The sequence below is a fragment of the Anser cygnoides genome, chromosome 1, assembly GCF_040182565.1.
Source record: "Anser cygnoides isolate HZ-2024a breed goose chromosome 1, Taihu_goose_T2T_genome, whole genome shotgun sequence".
Classification (NCBI taxonomy): Eukaryota; Metazoa; Chordata; class Aves; order Anseriformes; family Anatidae; genus Anser; species Anser cygnoides.
Window position 1 is genome coordinate 184,080,969 of NC_089873.1, and position 22,145 is coordinate 184,103,113.

The following is a 22,145-nucleotide window of genomic DNA, read 5'->3' on the forward strand; positions in this document are numbered from 1 at the left end:
TCAGGGCATTATTTATTAAACGCCAACAGCCACAGAGACCAACAGAACATTAAAATTCCCAGGGCTACCTGTAGAATTATAACTAGTTAACAAATAAAAAGAAAATCAATGCTTTAGCTTTTAAGAAACCAAACATTTAGAAGACTTTAGTCTCTCCTTTTGCGTACAGATTTTTCCCCACTGATCTGTGTGAACAAAGTTTATCAAAACATTCAACTCTAGAAACCCTGTGCAGATAAACTGGGCTTATAACAAGTAACTACAAGTTTCAGAACAAAATGATAAATCCCTGGCAGATGTCAGTACAAGTAAAACCCTTGTCAGTACCCACTGTCAGTACAAGTAAAACCCTTGTTTTTAATCTAGAGTACTGCAGCCATAAAGACAGGACAAAGTCCCCAAGCAATGACACGAATGGTAGCAACAGTTCTATTACCTGGCCAAATACAGGGGTTAAGCCCAAAAGTAGAAACTCAGGAATGGCTGCTAGGACGAAACTTTCTCGCACAGCATTCAAAAATTGAAAAATTCAAAAATTTCAGATCTAAATCTCATCTGTGTCAGCAAAGGAAGCTATCAGTCTTAATGCAAAACTTGATGTGAGTCCAAAAAAATACATTTCAGTTCATAGTGGCTGGTTAACAAGTTTGCAACAATTTGTTTTTAAAGGAGATGAAGCCTCAGCTACTCCTATTTACATAACTGCAAGCATCTCATATTGGGAAAAAAACATGCCTTCGTGTTGGAAAATAATTAGCTTATGCATTCTCAAACCCAGGAACAAATATGACAGAGCCACTCATAACATGTGAGCAACCATCAGAACATTTTGGACTTCTTGGTACACCCGATGCTTCCTCCTGAATTTGTTTTTGCTGACGCAAGCAGACAGCACATGAGAAGAGCAACATTTTCCCCAAATGTTTCACACGAAGTTTTTCAAAAGGCACTTAACTATGCACATAGTTTATTACTGATTGATGCGCATGTCTTTCCACTTTTTGAACAAGCAGCCTCCAATACCCGTCTGGCAAAGGTAACTTGGTTAAAAGAATAGCCACATAGGTCATCAACAGCCAGCCTTGATCCGGACTGTGAGAGGATCCAATTGCAAGCACCACGCTGTCATCATTTGGGGCTACTATTAAGCAGTGCCACATACTTTCCTACGTAGAAGTGAGCCAACAGGTAAGATGTACAGGTTCTGCAAAGCACATTTCATCTGCAAAACATACCTGTGTAGCAGCACTGTATCTCTCCAGCAGCGCACACATCATAAGGATCCCATCAGACCCTGCCCAATGCTATTCTCAGTTCAGTTCATCTCAAACTACAAAACCTTACTTCGGCTCATCCAGTTACAGTGAGCGAAACCCCCAAAAAAACAAATAGGTCTTTGGAGCAGGCTACTGCAACATGCACAATATACTATCAGGAATGTTTTCAAACTGTAACAAGACATGCAAAGCCACCAGTATCATTGAATCGCACAGCCTCATTCTCTTCCCCACAATTCAATTTCAGTTAAATTGAACATCCATTTTCCTGGATGGGAAGTGACAGAGAAGCTATAGATTCAAACCAGGCCTCAATCTCCACGTTAGTAACTCAGTCTTTCCACATTTTTTTTGTTGTTTGAAAATTGGCGTTGTATTACTGTAGCAACTGCATACCTAACAGAAAATAAGATGAGCCTAGAAACATACAACTTGCCTTTTGTTTCTCTTTCCCCACAGATTTCACATCTTTTCCTCTGCCTTGTCTTTCATATTAGTTGTTGAGCTTAAGATAGAATGAACAAGTGAAAAGGAGGTTGTTTACCAGCAGTGGTCTTCAACATGTTGTATGCATAACATCACACACTAGAGCCCTCACAACCCAGTGCTAGAAAACAGATTTGGTTTGTCTCAAAACCTATTTGTAAGAGCATACACAAAACCTACCAAATGCTATAATGCTACAATAAGATAGCAGTATGTGCCTTATGGCCCCCTTCTGTCTTCCAATTCACTAAAATGTACAGGAATCTAGTGGAAGAGGTTAGGGGTCAACCTCTAACATGACAATATGATAAAGAAAATTTATTATTGGTAAGCAGATCTTTTGTTTGAGCACTCGTCTCTACACAGTCATGCAGCACAGCCTGAAATCCTCAAAAAATAGAGGGCCTCTAGGTCAGATAAAAGGTAAATCACCATTAGAGATCTGTGCAGTGACATGGTAGCTAGTGAAGAGTGCAAAGCACTTCTGGCAATGATTGTGAAGAGAGGCTGATAGATTAATAAGGAACAGCACTAGGACTGCTTAAGCTTTAGCACACAGGTAACTACAGGCAGCTGCATCGTATTAAAATTCATAAAAAGCTGCTACACGAGTACTTCAAAATATGCATATAGACAGTCAACTTCTTTTCTGTTTTTCTTAGATATATATCTGCAAGTAGACGTCCTGAAGAGTCTTTTCTTTTACCCATAAAAATGACAAGTCACATCTAACATTCCAAGCAAATGCAGCATCACATCCTTAGAGGACACAACGACTAAGGACAGACAACAGGATTCAAGCCCAGCTGAGAAAGCGAGCCCTTTACAGACCAAGAACCTCTACTTCAGATCCTTAGGAAATGAGTGTTTTCCTATTGTTTTCTATGCAATCCTTTGCAGTTATAAAACAGAAAAAAAACACAAATTGTTCTTCCATAGAAAATAATTTCAGGTCACAGAGACACCAAGCCAACAGACAAACCATGTTAATGACACGATTGACTTTGCCATCCTGATAACCTTGTTAGCACTAAGCTGATAGTTGCACAGTATTCACACGTCACAAGCTCTGGGACTCGTCATCAAATACTGCGATCCCAGAAACCGCTAACAAAAATAACATGCATAAGGAAGGATCACACTGAACAGGATCTGCCACAGACTTATTACACAATTTGATTAGAAATCAAGACTTGAGCTGGAAGAGCTACTATTAAAAATATTGTGGAGCATTTCCAGGTCTTGATTACTGTTGAAAATAAGGAGGATCTTGCCACTTTTTACAGCCAGGATGCAAGACAAATCCTGGAAAGAATCAATGGGAAAATACAAATGGTTCATGGATAAGGGATCCAAAAATCACTGATTCCTTCCATAAGAGTCTCCTATAACAGGAAGATCAGAAGAATAGCAACAAACGGAAGCCAAAGAACATTCCTCATGCCTTTTTTTTTTTTTTTTGCATAACCACACATCAGAATATCAATGGGTCAATAACCCAGACTTGCAAACAGGAGTTTAATGCTTTTACTAAAATTGAGCGTATGTAGAAGATATAAGACATGGGGAGATAGCTCAAAAGCTGCAAAACTGGTGAAGTATGACATTTGATTAGCTAGCCACAAAATTATTGCATCTCACAACACAAAGAGAAAGCCTTTCATGTGATTGAAAACTTTCTAAAGGAAAGATCAGGAAAAGGCCAAGACCAAATTTGAGGGACCATGACAGAAGCAAAATCCAATTCCAAGAGGAATTTATAGCATCAGACCAATAATTAACGATGGTATTAGTTAACAGTATGAGCCCATCATTTCCTCAAGTTACTACTATGACAAGTGAATCCAAGGAAGAATCTACTCAACACACCACCCTGAATGTGGAACTGATGCTGGCACTCAGCGCTGGTTCATTAGAAGCCAGTGCCAGAAAGGACAGGACTGAAAGTCCTATTAACTGGTGAGAATTGTATAGACTGCACCATTTTTGTCTTTAGCCTGAGACAAGGTAGTGCTGAATGGGTAGAATCCTTATCTGCAAAAAACATTAAATTCCACAAAGAGACGGGACATCTGAAAAACTCAGCCAGAGCTCTGAAACAGCACTTAAGCTCGACTGCTTCACACCAGGGCAAATGACAGTGTTCCCACAGTAATAAAGCCGATTTCATTGGCAAGAATGCAAATGTCCATCTGAATGACAGTTTTGAAAAAACTTATCTCCAGCTTCCATACTGGTTTCAAGGCTTTCCAAAAGCAAAGTTTTGTCAGTTCTCTTGCACAGAAAACTTGAGAGCTATAAATATACTGCCTTAGTCTACAAGAACTTTACACAGGAAGTAAAAACACTGCTGTCATAGACACACAGTGGGATATGATCACTTCCAACACTGAAAAGCCTCTCCAAAGTCAAACCTAAAGAACAGAAGAAGCATTTCAAAGGAGATCAAAAACCTTTGTTATTGAAGAGAACAGCAACAACAGACCCCAGTATCTCCTGAGTGATGTTACTGTAATTGTTTCATTTCTGCATCTCCAACTTGAGAGGTAATGGTAAAATGACATTCAAGCTAGACTAGGAAAAATTCTGATCAGTAGGACACGTTGACAAAAGCAAAAATCATCCATGAAAGACAGAAGCACTGTCGGATGTTAGCCTACTCTTTGATAGTATTAGGACAGTTCACACAGATACAGCAGCAGCAAAAAAAAAATCACATCCAGTGCTGGGTACTAAATATACACCCTCTAAATATATGGAAATACAGAAAAGCAGTCAAAAACTTGCATTTCATCTTACAGGAAGTAAGAAGTGGTCACTTTCAGTTCCTCCAAAAGGCAAGGTGTCTAATGTGTTCATTTACCAACAAAATCATTAGTGGAACAGATTCTGCATCTCTAGTTTAATCATCATAAAATCCTGCAACTACCATTTTTGGCCAAATGTCATGATCATGCCACTGTAAAACACCAGGTATAATCCACACTGCTCAAGTCAGTACTGCTCAAGAACCAAGCTTAAATTTAGAAAGTAGCCACCAGAAAACCCATTTCCTCACCACAACATAGAACCATTTAAAGACATGAATCTGTGACCAAACGGCTGCCTGACAGTAAAAAGTCTTCTTGTGAAGTCTAAGGTGAAGCAGTTGTACTCACATTTGAAGGAATACAAACCCAAATAACCTACTGGCTACAAAAAAAATCCAGACTGTTATTATAAGAAAGAGCTCATGACAGCCAATAGATCTTTTTTACCTAAATCGTTTAAGATAAATGAAGATGAAAGGAAACAGTGTATAATGAATTTAGTACATTAGAAGGGGCATGTCAAAGTTTACAGAGTCCAGAGCCTTCCATTTGCTCAGAGGTTTTGTCCAACCAAGTTTTGATCTCCAATCTCCAATAATGGAGATTTCAGATATCAGTATTTAATCAGCTACACAGTTAAAATTTCTATTAATATCCAGAAAGATTTTCCCATGTTCCAACTTGCAGCTGCTGCCTCTCATCCCAGCCCTGCACACCTCAAAGAAAAGTCAGGCTCCCTCCATCACTGAGCAGTTGCAGGCAGAGGTGGGATTCCCCCCCTCACACACACACACCACCCTTAGGCTTCTCTTCTAAAGGCTGAACAGAAACAGTTCTCAGCCTCTACCCAGCTGACAACTGCTTCACCCACTGATCATCTTCATGTACCAGCACTCCAGGATGTCAGGGCCAGATTTTACAGGTCACCTGATAGAGAAACTGCTTATCCTCAAGGAAGGACTTACATAGCTGAGCAATTATCCAATTTGCTCTTAAAAAAAGTATTCTGCTGTTAACAGTACTACATGTTGTAGAAAGTTCTCAAACCATCTACTCTTTAGTTAATACTTGCTCACTCAGCATAAGGATTAATATCAAGTTGCTAGTCTTCTCAGTGTTTTGGACCACCCAATTACTGAATTTTGCTGGAAATAGCTTTTGGAGTTAAAAATACAATTAAAGTAAGGTTTTATAATGGTAACCTACTTGATACCTTAAATCCAGACATTCCCTTTAAGTTACCAGCTGTGATTCTTTGCAGTCTATATGGAATTTTCAAGTCACTCAATTTTCTTCCTCTAAGTCAAATACGTTACAAAAGCACTCAAATATCACTTTCCAAAGATACAACTTCTTTAAGTGCTTTAAGAATGCAGTATTAAGAGTCACAACAGAGCAGAAGTTCAAGTAATTAACAAACACCAATGCCTGACAACGTAACCTGTACACTCAAACGTGGTGTACCACATGGAGAAGTCTGAATCTTTTCCTTAAGTTTCAGGATGGACCTTTGGATATTAACCTTTTCCTGAAAAGGGAATAAGCTTACTTTTTTGTTTTTGTTTTGCTACTGCACGGAATGGGCACTGAGGCTGCCAGATGAACCCTATCCCTATTGACCTCTTACATCTTTTTAAGGAAAGAATTAAACGCAGTCAGTAAATTAAAATAGTTCAGTGCCTCTGCATTTGCTATAGCTCTGAGTTTGCTAGCTGTCTGATCAGATACTCCAGTATATTAAAACCTGGCGCTTTAAACTGCACTACAGACTTCATTTGAAATACATTTCTTCAGCTTTTATTTTAGATTATAAGGACACTACTGATTCAAGTTCAATGACTTTACGACCCCTTTGTGAAAGATGTATGTATTTCACATACTCCCTACTAGCCACTTCCTTTGGGAAATCACTACATAAACTTGGATGTATCTATATATAAAGAATGTAGATCTATATCAGTTAGAGACAATACATGCTTTACAGAAACAAATTTCTTCCACTAACATTTGAAATGATTCTGTGAAATGCAATGAACTTACTTGCTAGGAATAGTCAACTAATGAGGTCTAAACAGATTGACATTTGTACTACATGCTTCTGTCACATGTGAGATATTTGGACTTTTGTAGCATTATTGCATAAAATTACCCCAAACGAAAGGAGAAAACATGCGAGTTTAACCTATTAATGAACATATTTTTGAGGAGTCATTTATGATCCTACTGTAAAAACAGCATTCAGCTATGTTTAATACACACCACTACAAACAGAGGTCTATTCTTACCTCTTCCTGTATTCCACTGGTAGTAGTTAATTTACTTCCATCAGTAACTGTTATAATTATTGCTGGCTCCAGAAAAAATGGGTTTCTTCCCTACAGGGGAAAAAAAAAAAAGTAATTTCATTTAAAATGCTCTAACAGATTTGTAAGCTTCTGTTCAGTCGTTAAACAGCCACTGATACCCACTGACAAAACAACAGGGCTTGAGGAACGTACTCATGTACTACAGAATAGTACTATGCATTTCTCAGCCTTTTTGCAGTTTGGTCATGGAAAGCTGGACACTTAATATATCACTATTCAAAAAACATACAAACATATGGCAAAAATGGTTAACGTGTGACTTCAAGAATAAGATGTACTTGAGTATTCAGATAACCTTGCAGCTATTTAGAGGAGCAACTTGCTCTTCGAACCAGAGATACATCCTGTCCCCCATTCCAGAGTTGATTTTATTCTCAATTTAATTAGTGTAACCAACTAAATCATTTTCCCAGCACCTTGTGATCACGATTCTAGGGTTAACAACTGATGTTCTACATATTAAGGAAAATTTTGAAATTAATGTTACCAGTTACATTTTTACCAAAGGGGTTCAACCATACATGCAAGAATACTTCAGAAAAAAACTCCCTATAATCAATTATTTAAGATATGAACATATACAAGCTAAGACGTTAAGCAAGTTCAGTTGTAACAAAAGAAGAGTCTTGGTTTGCCATTGACACTTCCTTTGTGCTACTGTCAGTATGCTAACAGCCTTCATTCACTCCTGAATAACAGGATCCCAAATTAATCCATTGACACTTCAACTCCAAGCCAAGTTAGTATGTTATATCCTAGCTGGGGTTAAAGACAGAACAGCACAAAGGCCACCACAAGCTTTTGTTTAGTGGGTCCTACTCTCTATTGCCAGTCTTGAAGCCTCATTTTTCTTCTTCAGAAAACAATAGATGCACTAGACCCACAGCCAAGTTCCACTTACAAACACAAACTCGCATGAATGCTAGTAATTTACTCTAAAATAATTGACATAAGTTTTTAATAAAAACTTTTAGAAAAATTTTTTTAAAGTTAATTACACAGGATCATTTACCTACTACCTAGTGTTTAAAACAGAAACATCACTACTGAATTTGAATTCCATTTGGAGAGGGTTGTCCATTTTTAAGTGTCAACACCTTTACCACAGACAATTTAGTTTAGGACAGCAGCAGCAAAGTTATTTGCTCTGTTCTTCTTTTAAAACAGCACACCACCACTACAAAAACTAGGCAAAAATCAGAAATCAACCAATGAAGATCCATTTCTTCCACAAAAGGTAAGCTAGTTCATGATCCTATTTAAACAATTACAAGAATTTAAGGATTCTCTAAATACAATTTCAATTGAAATAATATTTAGCCTTATTTATTTCTGAAGAACAGTTACGGTATGTTATTCTGCCAACTAGTACTTCACCCTAACTGCAAAATATCAGCTGGGAGCTAACTGTATTGCACTGGAGTAATATTTAAAACAGAGGTCCTACTAGAGGAAAATATTTTTCTTATGAATATGTAATATAAAATACACTCATCCTAGCACTACAAGAAGATTGCAAATGGGAATAAAAATACAAGATTTTAGATTTAGAACATTATAGGCAGTGTTCCTTCCAGGTGAAATTTCTGGTTCAATTTGAAATCTAATTATTAAAAATTTAGTCTAATCCTATTATCCATATTTCCTCATCTTAAATGCTTTTGTGTAACCCAATTATAATCTCTCTCAATTTTTCCCATCTAAAATTTAAGCCTTAAGTTTAAATGCTTTGGACTCAGAATTACTATGAAATTGTAAGGAAGGAAAGCAAAATTCAACCCCCCTTTCTTCCCTTCCTACCACCCAAAATCCTCTTTTGTCTGAGGAAAATTATCTGAATAATGACTTCAAGCCTTACTCTTTCATAATTTCACAGGTTTTTACTTGTAAAACAGGTAACCAAGATACTGTCTAGAATGTAACTAATAAAGCAACATATTTATAAAAGCAAGACTTTAAGCCAGAAAAAGAGCAACATTCATTTGTGGCCAGAGTAACAACATATTTGCGAAGCTCTAACCCCAATGACGAAGTAACCCATTTTCACATGTATAGTCCACAGGTTAACTGTGGAAATACTAGTGGTGCACTTCTGCAGAATAATTCATGTATATAAGTAATAAGGAAATGTTTCCCCTTGAAATCTCATCTTCACTTGTGAAATTACTTGAGTAATCTTGAGTTCATCAATAGAGCTATAAATATTAACCTTCCTAGAAAGGATGTATGAAATCAAGTCAGAGTACACAATTCATCAATTTAATTATTTAAAGACACGAGTTCACTGAGCTGCACTTAAGTTCACAGCTCCACACAATTTAGAAACATGAAATGAGTATCTACATTCCACCCAGAGGAGCAGAAATGTAATTTGAATAAACCAAGAAGGAATAATTTCAGATGAAATGCCTATTTTTGAGGTTTACTGTTTTTGGCTAAAAATATCTTAACATTCTTAAAGAACACCACAGATTCTTTCAAACTTCCTCAGCCATACAAAGGCACAGAAAACCAGTATTGTTAGGCATTCCTAGAAGTACCTTCTTATTTATAAACTCTTAAAATTCAGGGGTATTAGTGATTCTGGCAAAATTAAATTACTAAAGACTTACATTTATAACTTCTTTTAAACAAGATGTGGCAGTTTATCAATCACTATTTTAGAACTTCGATTCAAGCTAATAGTTTTCTATTGCTTTTCCTTGAGAAGTATACAATTTATTAATTTACACATCTTGGAAATATTATTCTTGAAAACATCTGCCATTCCTATACCAGAAAGTCAAAGAGAAGTGTGGAAAACTCAGTTCTTGAAGTAAATAAGGTAAAGATAGCTCTGCCTCAGTACCATTAACTTTGGAAACAAGAACCCCACTCTGTATTTAAGCTAGCATTATATAGACCTATTCTAACTAGTACACGAGCAGATATTCCTGTTCTTGGGTTCTCTGTTTTCAGACTGATTATAACTACTTATAGGGCATTAACATTTCACAATCTAGAAACTTAATTGCTACGTTTAAACTGTGCCAGTTTGAGTCTCAATTTACTGCTCAGGTTACAGTAAATAGAGAGATATTTTCAAGTTTTATTTTAAATTCTTATTTTTAAATAGACTTGTTTATAGAAAAGTACCTTGGAAAAAAAAATATTTTTCTAGCTGAAAATTCAGTGGCAACTACCTCCCACAGGGACTTCAGCTAATTGCATCATATCAATAAATTTGCTTATTTTGTATCCTTTTTAGTTCAACTAGCTTGAGTTAACTGACTGCAGACTCTTACTATAGTCTTCCTTCTGAGGGCTTCTAGCAGTGGTGAAAAATGTACTGAGGAACAAGCACCAAAGATTTTAACGGTGATCTGTTTAACCACCAAGTACTGCAAAGTGGCACAGGACCTTTGACCTAAAGTTTGCATTTTTAAGAAAAATTATGCACCAAAGAGACACAAAAAAGCATTCTATTTTGGAAGAAAGTTATTTAAAAATGAGTATAAATACCAGGGCTATCTTGGAGGTTTGCTAGGCTAAAATTAGATAAGCAAGAGATTCAAAGTCCTAAAAAACTAACTTCTGTTATGCAACATGCATACTTTTGAACAGTTGATAGCTAGAAGACTATTTGTTCCAGCTCACAAAGCAATTCCAGTTACATTAGCCATTTCTTCAGTGTCCAGATGAAGTAATTCTGTGCTCACATAATGCAAAACAAACAAAAAAAAGCTGTGAACACCACCAAGCTTCTCACCTCTCCCAAGTCACAGCAGGAGGCGCAGCTAGCCCACACTGGCTGGTTTGACATTCTTACAGTCTCAGACATATTTATAAAGTTACCAAACCAAATTGTCTGGTGAAGACTATCAGAACTAAAAACCCAATTTCATAGGCAAGTTTACCAACCACTTCCAACATGATTAATACATTCACAGATCTTTTACTTCCAGGTGCACATTAAAGCTATTCAAGAGCTATTGTGACTTTTGGATGAGCAAGCACATAGTGTTTTATGTTATTATACATGCAGTAAGACAATATTTACTGAAGACTGCTATCATGCATACATTTAAATACTAATTTCAGTGTCAGAAGCGTTGAAAAAAATAAGAAATAGCTGAAGTAGAAATATGGCAAAAAAGCCACGTCAGTACTGAAAATAGCATGTTCGACAAGCAGCTACTATTAAAAGTACAAGATAGTGCCTAAGAAAGAAAACATGTAAATTGCAAAGGCTTGAAGTGGAAAATAAATGCAAACTGAGCTAAAGTAAATACTTCTAACAGAATATATTAATCACTGGAAAAGTTTTCATGGAAAACCCTTCCCACACATTTTCAGTTCATGATCAAGTCTCCGAGAAGGATGCATTCATTTTAGTAAGTCATGGAGTGTAACAGAAAAACTAAACTTCTGTTGTTCCTCCATCACGTATTATTGCAGTAACCCCTTTTTATTTTCAGAAATACCAGCCCTGTCAGTAAAACGAATTTAGTCATCTGACCAGGAAATACAAGAGTGCACTTTTCAATTCAGTCTATTTTTTTTCGGAATTTAAAAGGTCAAGATTTTCATAAATGGTGATGAGAATCTGTGAACAGCCATGGCTCAAAAACAACTGTTTAAAATGAACTCTAAAAAATTCTACCATAATTCGGACTTCTTATTAGCACTAGATCTGGAAGATCTTACCTTTTAAACTGGTAATGACTTTAAAAATACTAAAAAATACTGAACCTGAACCACAGTAAACTGAAACAGATGATCCAACTCTATCATGTTTTTTTCTCACTTACCTTTGCAATATCAATTATGCTTTAGCAAAATTATGAAATGTCCAAAACATTAACATTTATTAGAGACTTCACCCTTCATTACTCAAAGCAGAACATTATTAGTCAAGTAGACAGAAGTATTTAACAGCTGCACTCTGAGCACAATACAAGCATTCACAGAAACTATTTTGCCTTTAAGATTTTTTCAAATCTATGTAGACATACTACAGCTAATGTACATGGACATACATACTACAGTACTCTGTGGCCAGGTTGAAAAGTACATCACCTCTGAACTGCATCACAGTGTTAGCCAAGCAACTGAAGATGCATGACAAAGCCAGCTTTGAAATTGGATTTGTTTGTTACGGATGTCTTAGAACAGAGACTGACCCCATGAAAGGGAACCACTGGGTAAGTGTTAGACTTCTGTAATTTCAGCCTCAAGAATGAAGAGCTGAAGAACATACTGGAATTCTGCAAAGGATTAAGATCTGACAAGTCAGACTTCATGTGCAAAAAAGAACTGCTAACTCATCTGTTTTGCTGCCCGTAAGATTTTGCTATATTCCCTTGACAGTGTTGATCATTCAGTAGACAGTACAGCTTTGTAATAGTAGCAACTGTTTTACTATGAGAACATCAGGTATTTGCACAGGAGATGAATTTCAAGATGACATTCAGAAGCCTTACAAGTTTCAGGAAAGCTGAACTAACTGTTTTGAATTTTACACAGGATATAAGTGTTTTGAAGTCCATTATGACATTTCCCTTGATGTCTGATCAATAGCAAAGATAAACAATGGATCAGTAAGAGATTGGGATCTTAAGAAATAACCTAATGAAACACTATTCCAGGAATTCTCTACCACCAGGAAAAACTGCCCAGCATTTTTCTGAAAGGGATGTAGAACAGAAGCAGGATTCTTACCATTACTCTAGTTCTAAAGTCCAAATAAGCATCTGCAGTACAGATATCCATTCTCTACCACAACACAAGTCTTTGTTCTCCCTACAGTATCCAACATAGGAGGATTTACACTCTACCTTCTGTTCATGACAGGCAGCTGGGAATACTACTTCACCCCTGAAGACAGGTTTCAGGAACAACATAGGTAAAGTAATCATGTCTTAAAGGTAATTTGAGACTCCTTACTACATTAAAATAAAGAGAGCTCCACATCTGGAGGTGAAAGTGAATCAGAAATGCAGATGATAGTAGCAGATTTTAGAAGCTCAATGCGTAGCCCTCAATAGTCCCACGAAACATAGATCTAGCTCCTCTGTCAAGGAAACAATTTAACAAGTCCTTACAGATTTCATGCACATGGTAGCTAAAAACACCAAAATGTCTTTGACAGAGGGATGTGGGGGAAAAAAAAAAAGGTTTAATGCCAAAGGAGTCTTGACTGAGCCCATGACACATACACACTATGAAGAAAACAACTCCCAGCATCACCACTGTCTCCCACGAATTAGGGCTAATAAGGTTTTCATTGTACTTTTACTCCCATAGGACTGACTTATAAATTAGTGTTCGGCCAAAGTAGCCCGAGAGCAGTACCTAGGTAAACTTGTTCTTTTCACTTTGCAATTGGAAAGCTAGCCAGCAGAGGGGGCACAAGTTAGTAAAATCTATCCTCAGGAGGTGATTGAAGTGCAATGATATCACCTGAGGCACGTTCTGTATGAATACTGTCTCAAAATACACAGAAAAGAGCACTTACCTGTTGCTATGATTGTGTATACCAAAAAAAAGACTGAACAATTGAATAAGCACAGATAAGAAGCAATCAGTCACTCACCCCTAGTCTCTTGATCTACGTTCATGATCTTGCTCATGATTTCTAACGCCAGGGACAGCACATACAATTACTGCCATTCTGTTTTTTGTTTTGTTTTGCATTCCCATCCCCCCTTTTTTTTCCTGAATCTAACAGATAGGAAGAACTATTTTATCTTCTGAAGAAAACCTTCAGAACAGTTTTAAGGAACAGTCTCCTAGAATTTATCAAGGTGATAGCTCGTGCTTCCATTAACTCACCATCTTTTTTCCCCTGAAGGAAGGGGAAAATGCTGATCAAGCAGACCTGCTTTGTCCTGCACTCATTCACACTCTGAAAGTCAGGGTATTGATGCCAATGATTTTGCAATAAGAATGGATACCACAAAGGATCTTTCCTCCATGAGGTGAAGAGAATTCAAAACCTGAATTGAGCTATGTACAGCTATCCTTCCCTATACGCTACAGCAAGGTTATTATAAACAAAGTAATTTTTCGTTTCCTAGACAATTCTTCTTTAGTTAACTACATTATGAATACTTAAGAGTTATTCATCCGATGCCCAATACATGCAATAACCACAGTTTCTTATTTGAAGTGCCTGCAAAGGATTACAAGGTAGTTACATGTTTTTTTGCTTCGTCTCTTACTGGTGCTACAGAGTAACAGGAGATTAAGTGATTTTTACACACACAGTTAGGACATCGATTCTGTGGCACAACTGAAGCTTTTTTGTATTTCAGGTGACTGGAGCAAGTAAGTTGCAGGTCTAAACAAAAAAAGTGCTAATTTGAAACAACTGGCAAAAAGTTTTTCAAAGGAGAACAAGTGTAACAACAGACTTTTCCTAAAGCCAGGCCAGAAATTACACTCATCAGCACACCAGTTACAGACTACTGACGTGAAGGGAGCATTCTTGAAACAATTGCCATCTCCATAACATAGGCTATGCAAGCTCCACTGAAGAAAAAGAAATGTAACATATTTAGGAAAATAAATTGGATGAAAAATAATTTTCTCTAGTGTATTTTTGAACAGATCTTAAAATTATTTTAACAATTGAAGCTCCAAATATACATTATCATATACTTTTTCTAGCTAATCAGGAAGCCCTAAAGCAAAAATTCCAAGACCCAATCAGGAATTACTTAATTACAAGTATTTCAAGGACAAAACATCTCAATTACATAAGAGATATGAAAACCTTTGACAAAAAAGTCACAGAAGTGTATTTAAATATGTATCATTATATATCAAGCATATCTGCTTGCATTGCCTGAACTTGTGAGTTTGATAGCCAATAAATTCATTACGTACCCACCTCAAAATGTGCAACAAAAAGTTCTGTGATGAGCATTTTTATAGATGCTAATAACTTTATAAATTCTGGGTTCCAAAATCTGGCACTGAATGTACTGAAGACTAATGTATTAAGGACTACTTAATTGTGCAACTTCAGTCATTTTAGAATGCTAACGAAAAAGTTTGTCCTAAGAACAAAACCAAGACAAACAACAAGAAGCACCAAGAAAAGCAGCACAAAGCAGCCTAAAATGGAGACGGTACTAAAGATGATCATTCTGTAATACAAAATCTCCACATCCAATAGTGCACGTGAAAGCAGAAGGAAGCATTTTTAGAGACTATGTTCATACTAATACAAAAATGATGAATACACAGTAGGATATACTAAGACAGACTTCAAATCCCAGGATTCACTGGTGTTCTGAAGTTCCTAAATCACACAGATGCAAACATTCCTAAATCAGCTTCAAAAACACTTCATTATAAAGCTTTGTCCTGTTCCTTTCACCTAAGAACAAATTTAATTGAGTTCTAAATAATACATTATGTAAGTGATAACTTCTTGATTAACTTCTAAGTGCTCCAATTTAGATTAGGTCCTTGACAAGTTTCAAAAACAATTCACTCCTTGAATCTCACAATTTATGACATACCTATGTGACATTCTCAAATAAATTGAAACACAATGTTCTTCGTATACAGTGAACTCCAGTAAGTAACTGAACATGGAGAAACAGCAATGAAATAAACAAAAAGAAAAGCTACTAATATGTTCAACATGTAAGCACTGAAGTTTATGAAAAATCACAAAAATAGAAAAATTAACATTTCTGTATTAAATTAATTGGAATATATAAGCTGCAAAACAACTGTGATTGTATCTTGTACCTTATTTTTAAGGTAATGGAAACAGTTGTTTTAAAAAAAAGATGTACCTTATCAGTTAGTTACAGATTAGCAAATGAATCCACTACTGGAATCACTTAAGTTGGACAAATCAGCCAACAATCCTAGTGGTTTCCAGAGTTATTTGGCTGAATACAGTAAATACAAGCTGCTAAAAAAATACATTACATTTGAGCTTTTACACCCTTTTAAAAAACAGCTAGAATAACTATTCATACCAAACATAACTACATCTTTAGAGCCAGCCCCAAAGAATCTGGGTTTGAAGATGATTTTGGTCATATTTTCTAAAAATATTTCTGCATGTTTTATTCCAAAAATAATTGACCTTGTCATGCTTTGGACCAAGTCCTTAATTACTGCAGCTTTTCTGCTTCACATCAGTGATTTTACATAGCTAGTCCTGGCTCAGTCAGTGGAATTCAGAGTGCCAGGCCAAGCCTCTGCTCTTCATATACTGGAGAAGGGTAATGAATTTCAAATTGCCAGCATACCGAGTAGGGAAACATCAAATAACCCAAGTGGAAAAGCCAAGAGAGGGATGTATACAAAATTCTCTCTACCCTTTGGGAAGTTATCAACACAGGGTACTGACAAACGGACTGAAGGTAGCTTATTGACTCATGAATATAGGATGATTCTGCTGAATGATTGCTACCCCAACGCTTCCCAATGATTCTCTCGGAGTTTATCACCACTACAGCAGGAGCAACCTAGCTGTTAAAAAATTGATTCTGAACCACTTCAGTTCACAGTCCAGCTTATTAAGGCACCTGAATCAATCATTGGTTTAATTTACTACATGAAGTCGCAGTCACAACTTGCTTCAGGTTTGGCATAACTATGACCTTGTGAGAGGCAATAAGCTCAGGAGTGGAGGAGAGCAGAGAGCTAGGATGAACGTCACTTCAGCAGTCCTACAGCAATGCATACGATTAAGTCAGTATTCTGGGATCCCAAGCCCCAGGGGTGAGGTAGGGCATTTGGTGAAGGAAAGAGATAAACATACAGAATAAGAAAAGTGGCTATCTTGAACAGAAGCAAGAATGTCACCTTAACTTGATTCCAATGACAAATATTCTGGATTTTTCAATGTAGATTTTTGGCTCAAGGAGACATTGACAAAATGCACATCATGTTCAAGTTATTTATCCTCAAGCACTGTTAGTGGGTTAAATTAGATTAACATTCAGCTCTCCACAAACAGTAGCAATTGCATGTAGACTGAAAAATGCAAGAATTAAAGGAAATAGGAGTGGCTACACTGGACAGACACCAAATATGATTATTCAGGTGAAAGTTTCCTGGCCAAGTTAACAACAGGACATTAAACATGATTTTCAGTATGTACATCCTTGAATTACTGTCAGAACTGCATACTAGAGAACTAATCTGCACCAGTTTCTGCTAGATCAGTCTTACAAAAGGCCTCTAATGTTAAAGCCATGTTACGTCTAGCGTAATTCCATATCTATTATTCTCATTACCTACCACTGCAATGCTGCAAGACCCACATTTCAGAGCAACTAGAGTAAAATCAGATTTTGACAAAACCTCTTGTCCTCTAATACAACCAGAAGCCTTATCTGTTCAGTATCCCAGTCATGCTCATTCACGTTTCCAGACTAAAGTTAATATCATGTCTTGCAGACAGCTACCTCTTACCTATTTTAACTCAGCTATAGGCACTAACCCAGTTTCCCCACTGGAAAAATTTAGGCTTTAATCTATAGTAGACTGTAGGTTTATGTAAACTAGGGCAAATCAGTTAACTGAGGCACAGACACTACCTCTAGAAAGAAAACAACAGGTACTTAAATAACAGACACTTGACTTCTCATTATTGTAGGACTAAAATTGCCTATACATTTTCAAAAAATCTAGTCCATTAGGGGTCAACTTTACAGTACCAGAATGATTAAATACATCCCTTCCATCTTAACCTTTTAAGATGAAGTATAGAAGCAATAACAAAGCAAATATTTGCTATCAATATTTGGAATTATACCAGTAAAAACAAGTTAATATATCCAAAATATTTCATGAACACCTGATACTGTTTGTAGACAGCAATATACTACAGGATCATCAGAAATGTCTAATAGTTCATTGGCTAGTTCCATTTAAGAAAAACAAGCAAGGATCTTCTAATACATAAGATTTATCCTACATACACACAACCACCATCTCCTATCTGAAGTAGTTTTTCTTGAAATGAGACTGGCGCACACTTTGGACAATTAAAATTAGCACCACAATCACACAATGCAAACTGCACACGCCGTGGAGATCTGTATTAGCCAGATTCTAATGCTCACAAATTACATGAAATTCCAATCTGTTGCATAAACAGATGAAAACAACTTGAATAAAGGGCCACACAGTATGATGCTAAAAAACACAACATGAAGTGCAAATATGAATATGTTCAAGCGGTAGCTGCAGATACAGACATACTCTATGAACTAAAGGACTCACTATGTTGTTACAGGCACAAAACACACTGCAAAAAGAAAAAAAGCAACAGCAAGCAGGACTCTCAAGCAACACGACTAGTTTCAACTGAGTCTCAGTCAAAGTCAGATGCACAACAAGTCACAGTTCTTCCCTTCTCCCTTCAAGCTTCAGAGGTACAGACTGTCTACAACAGAACCCCGAGACTGAGTATAACTATGCAGTAAGAAAAAGTGAAATTTAAAAAGAATAAATATAACAGGAACACTGGGGAAAATAAAAATACTTGTGCTTCACAAAAAAAAAAACTCCTGGCTCTGTATCTATATGTATTTAATTCACATTCCTGACAAGTCTGACAAGTGGCTGCCATTTACCACCTGCAAACATTTCAAAAAAAAAAAGAATACTTCAACTATGGGACACATACCTTTAAACACCTAAATAAGAAAGCTAGCATATTCAGGGAGTCTGTGACTAACAGAGGCAGTTACACTGCTCAAGGTAAAAAGGCAAGAGATACAATTTTGCAACTCCAAACTGTCCTCCGACTTTCTCTGCTGACTTTTTAGTGAGGCCAAGTATCAGCCTGAGACGGAAAGCTGTATCAGCTGCTTAAGCATTGGCAGCCTGCCCCCACCTGATCCCTAAAAATCAAAGTCACTGCAGACATGTTGTGGTACTGGCCCTTCCAGAACTGATTTATTGAAAATAAAGCACTTAAAGAACCAAAGTGGCCAAAGCATACTTGATATTCAGAACATAGGGATGTATCTCACTTCTTTCTGCTAATGAAACAGATGGATGAGATCATTTTGGTCAGGAAAAACAAGCTTACACAAAGTACTGTATTTTAAATTTTTGTCTCTTCTTTAAAAGTGTATTGGATTAGAATTAGACAAGTGACTTTAATAACATCAAAGTTTGATGTGATTATTACTCTTGAGGCTCAATGAACTTGGTTGGTATGGGACGGCTGAAAGCAACGCAGTTCCACCTCACATGTGGAAAATGTGGGGAAAAAAAAAAAACAGCGTAGCTCTCATTAAAGGATACCTTGAAACAAAGCTACCTAAAAATTAAAACATTTCAACAGCGAACAAGATGTCAGGTTTGTAAGCTATGGCCTAAGAAGTGTAAGTTAGGAAGCAGTATTCTTAATTTCATCATGCATCACATGAGAAGGATTGACTTTCATCAGCACTTCACATATAGACCTTTGACATAACAGGCATTTAAGTTTACATTAAGACCATTTCTATTCTATAGAAAATAGGCAACTACAAATAATCCTTTCTTACGTATTTCTGCTATTGCCGTGCTTCAGCTTGTTACGTTGTTTTCTGTTGCCTGAAGTTTTCCCATTTAGTTTTGTTGGGGCAGGGGGAAAAAAGAGGATTGGAGTGCTGCACTAGGGGTGCAAACCTCCGCCTCCACCAACATGAAAAGCAAACTGCCTGTGCAACCACGCCAGCATGACAAAGCAGGAAACACTAATCTAAACTTTGGTTCCAAATTTGGATGCACGCTCAACACAGGCCATTCCAGTGCAGTGTTTATGGCCCCAGAACGCCAAGCCAAAAGTCATGCTTGAAGGATTTTGACTTTTGAAAGCAAGGAATTCCAGTAACAATCCTCAAAAAACAATCCGAATATAGAACTGCTCAAAACACATCACACAAAGCATAACATATACAAATATTGGGGACAATTTTTTTTATGGGTGTTTTGTTTTTTAAAGCTCAGTGTATCTTAGATGTAAATATGCATATAAGCAAGGAGTCTACTACGTGTGACTTAAAACCAAAGCTGAAGTGTGCCTAAAAGCACAATTAGAATTGATCTCCTAAGCATGCTATCTACATGTATTTGGAATATTACAGTATTTAGTCTATTATAGCAAAACATTCTGATCTCTAGAGACCAACGCTAAGCTTTACTGTGTGAACATATCAGCAATACTGTAGCTACAAATTAGTCTAATCATATATTCAGAGAACTATAAAGTAGCAGTTGGCCTAAAATTAAGATTGTTTGACGGTCATATATGGTGTGACTAAAACCTTCGGAAAGCAAAGCAATATAAAAAAAAAGTCGTCCAATGCAGGACACCTTTCAACTTCCAGGTCAGAAATAGGTCTTTCTAGCCTTTTGCATATTTCTGAAGTCTTAAAATACCCGTAATCAATTGATTTCCATTTGGATTTTAGTTTGCTTCAAGATTTGTTTCACTTTTCACATATGTGAAATATGCTGCCAAAAAAAGGCTCTCACCAAGACTGGGCACACCTTGGTAAGTCATCAAAAAAGTACTTCTGCTATTACTTTAAATACAGAGTGTACCTTTCCCAACACTGCAAATGAAAAATACCTATCTCAAGTCCCCTTGGATTACAGAAGCATCACAGTTGGCCTTTTGTTTCAAAACAATTATGTTAGCATGTGCTTTTGTTGCAATATATTTAACAAGACCAACTCACCTCTAAGCCAGTTTTACTGTATCAATACTTACGATTCTGAAAAACGTGCAAGATGCTCTATTTAGATAAAAAGCACACAAAAAGCTTCTGCTACTGAAAAGAGTTGTTTCTACTGGCAATATTAAAATGAAATTTCATCCTGAGAAAAACTGGAAAAATAGCTTGATACATCAACGCAACCACTCTGAAAATCCATTCCAATAAGCACTAGTAGGTTCCAATTTTATCTTCTCAAGCCTCAGTTGATGCAATACTGCACACAAAAATCTACTAAGAGACCTTCATTATACAAATAAAAGGTGAAACACACAGGGTTTCAGTTAACCAGAGTTTTAGCAGTTTCCGACATCCATCAATCAGATTCATTTTGGTAGTGCTACAATGGCTCTTTGCATATAAGTTTCAAAACTCCAGTGATACATTTTTACCTACCTTAGTTTTATAGCTCATTCTTAGAAACTTCACTACAGACTGCAAGTAACTGAAGTAGATAGTTGGTTACATACAGCTACTTGTTTACATTTTACTGTCTTACATAATAGCCACCTTCATGTTTTCTGTTTACACAGAAAAAAATAATTCCAGAAACATCTATTAGTATTTAACCCTTCCATTAACTCTAACAAGCTGCATTAATTTGCCTCACTCAAAAACACTCAGTTAAATTGTGACTACACACATGCTGCTGAACAAGCCAGATCTATGAGATTTAGGAGTGTATTCCAAGAGGATGAAAAACCTGCTAGTAACAGGTTTGGTACTGCAGACTACCTGAAATAATGGGGAAGCTGAACTGGGGAAAATATGGCAAAGTCAATTAGCTAAGTGCAAACTGAGCCAATAAAGTGTTTTATGTGATATGACTGTGAGTTTACTGAACTTGGCATGTTTAAATTGCATTCTTCCTGAACACATCCAAATCCTGTGTTTCTTCCAAAGCTTTCTGTAAAAACACAGAAGGTGAAGAGGACCACTATTTTTAGCAAACAAAAAGCTGACACCTTATTTGAAGGTTCATTCTTCTGCTATCGTAATCAGCACATAGCGCAGTACACAGATTCAAGCAATGTAACACAGAATTTATGCACCTGAAAGTGCTGTAAAAATTGAAAGAATAGTCACCTTAAAATATATATATTCTCTAAAATCCTAATAAGCTGACCTTTAAGAATGTCAAATTATTTTCCTTTTGTGTGTTTTACTGCCGCTGTTGACAAAAAAACATCAAAAATGTAGATCAAAAAAATCCTAGGTAAGACAAAGGGTTTAGAGAGAAATAGTATAGCACTAATCCGAAACACCTTATGAAAAAATCTTCCAGGTTCTTGATAATCTAAACATGTTGACAGTGCCCCTTTAAGATCTGAATGAGATATTGTAATCAGCTAATGTAGCTGTACACTCAATCATTACCAACTCAGTACGTATTTACTAAAAAAGTAACAGCAGTAAACATTCATGTTAAAAATATGAATGTCAGTGTTGCAAGAAAATATGAAGCAGGAGATT

At 36.5% G+C, this 22,145-nt stretch overlaps 1 protein-coding gene across 3 annotated transcripts in view; it reads right to left on the bottom strand.

Annotated features, from left to right (window-relative positions):
• Positions 1-22,145, bottom strand: part of INTS6 (integrator complex subunit 6) — a 44,211-nt gene that overhangs the window by 17,906 nt on the left and 4,160 nt on the right. For all 3 annotated transcript variants that reach the window (XM_066989423.1, XM_066989431.1, XM_066989416.1), the window contains one exon: positions 6,859-6,948. In XM_066989423.1, coding sequence (XP_066845524.1) covers positions 6,859-6,948 — 90 coding nt within the window. The remainder of the gene's footprint in view (positions 1-6,858; positions 6,949-22,145) is intronic.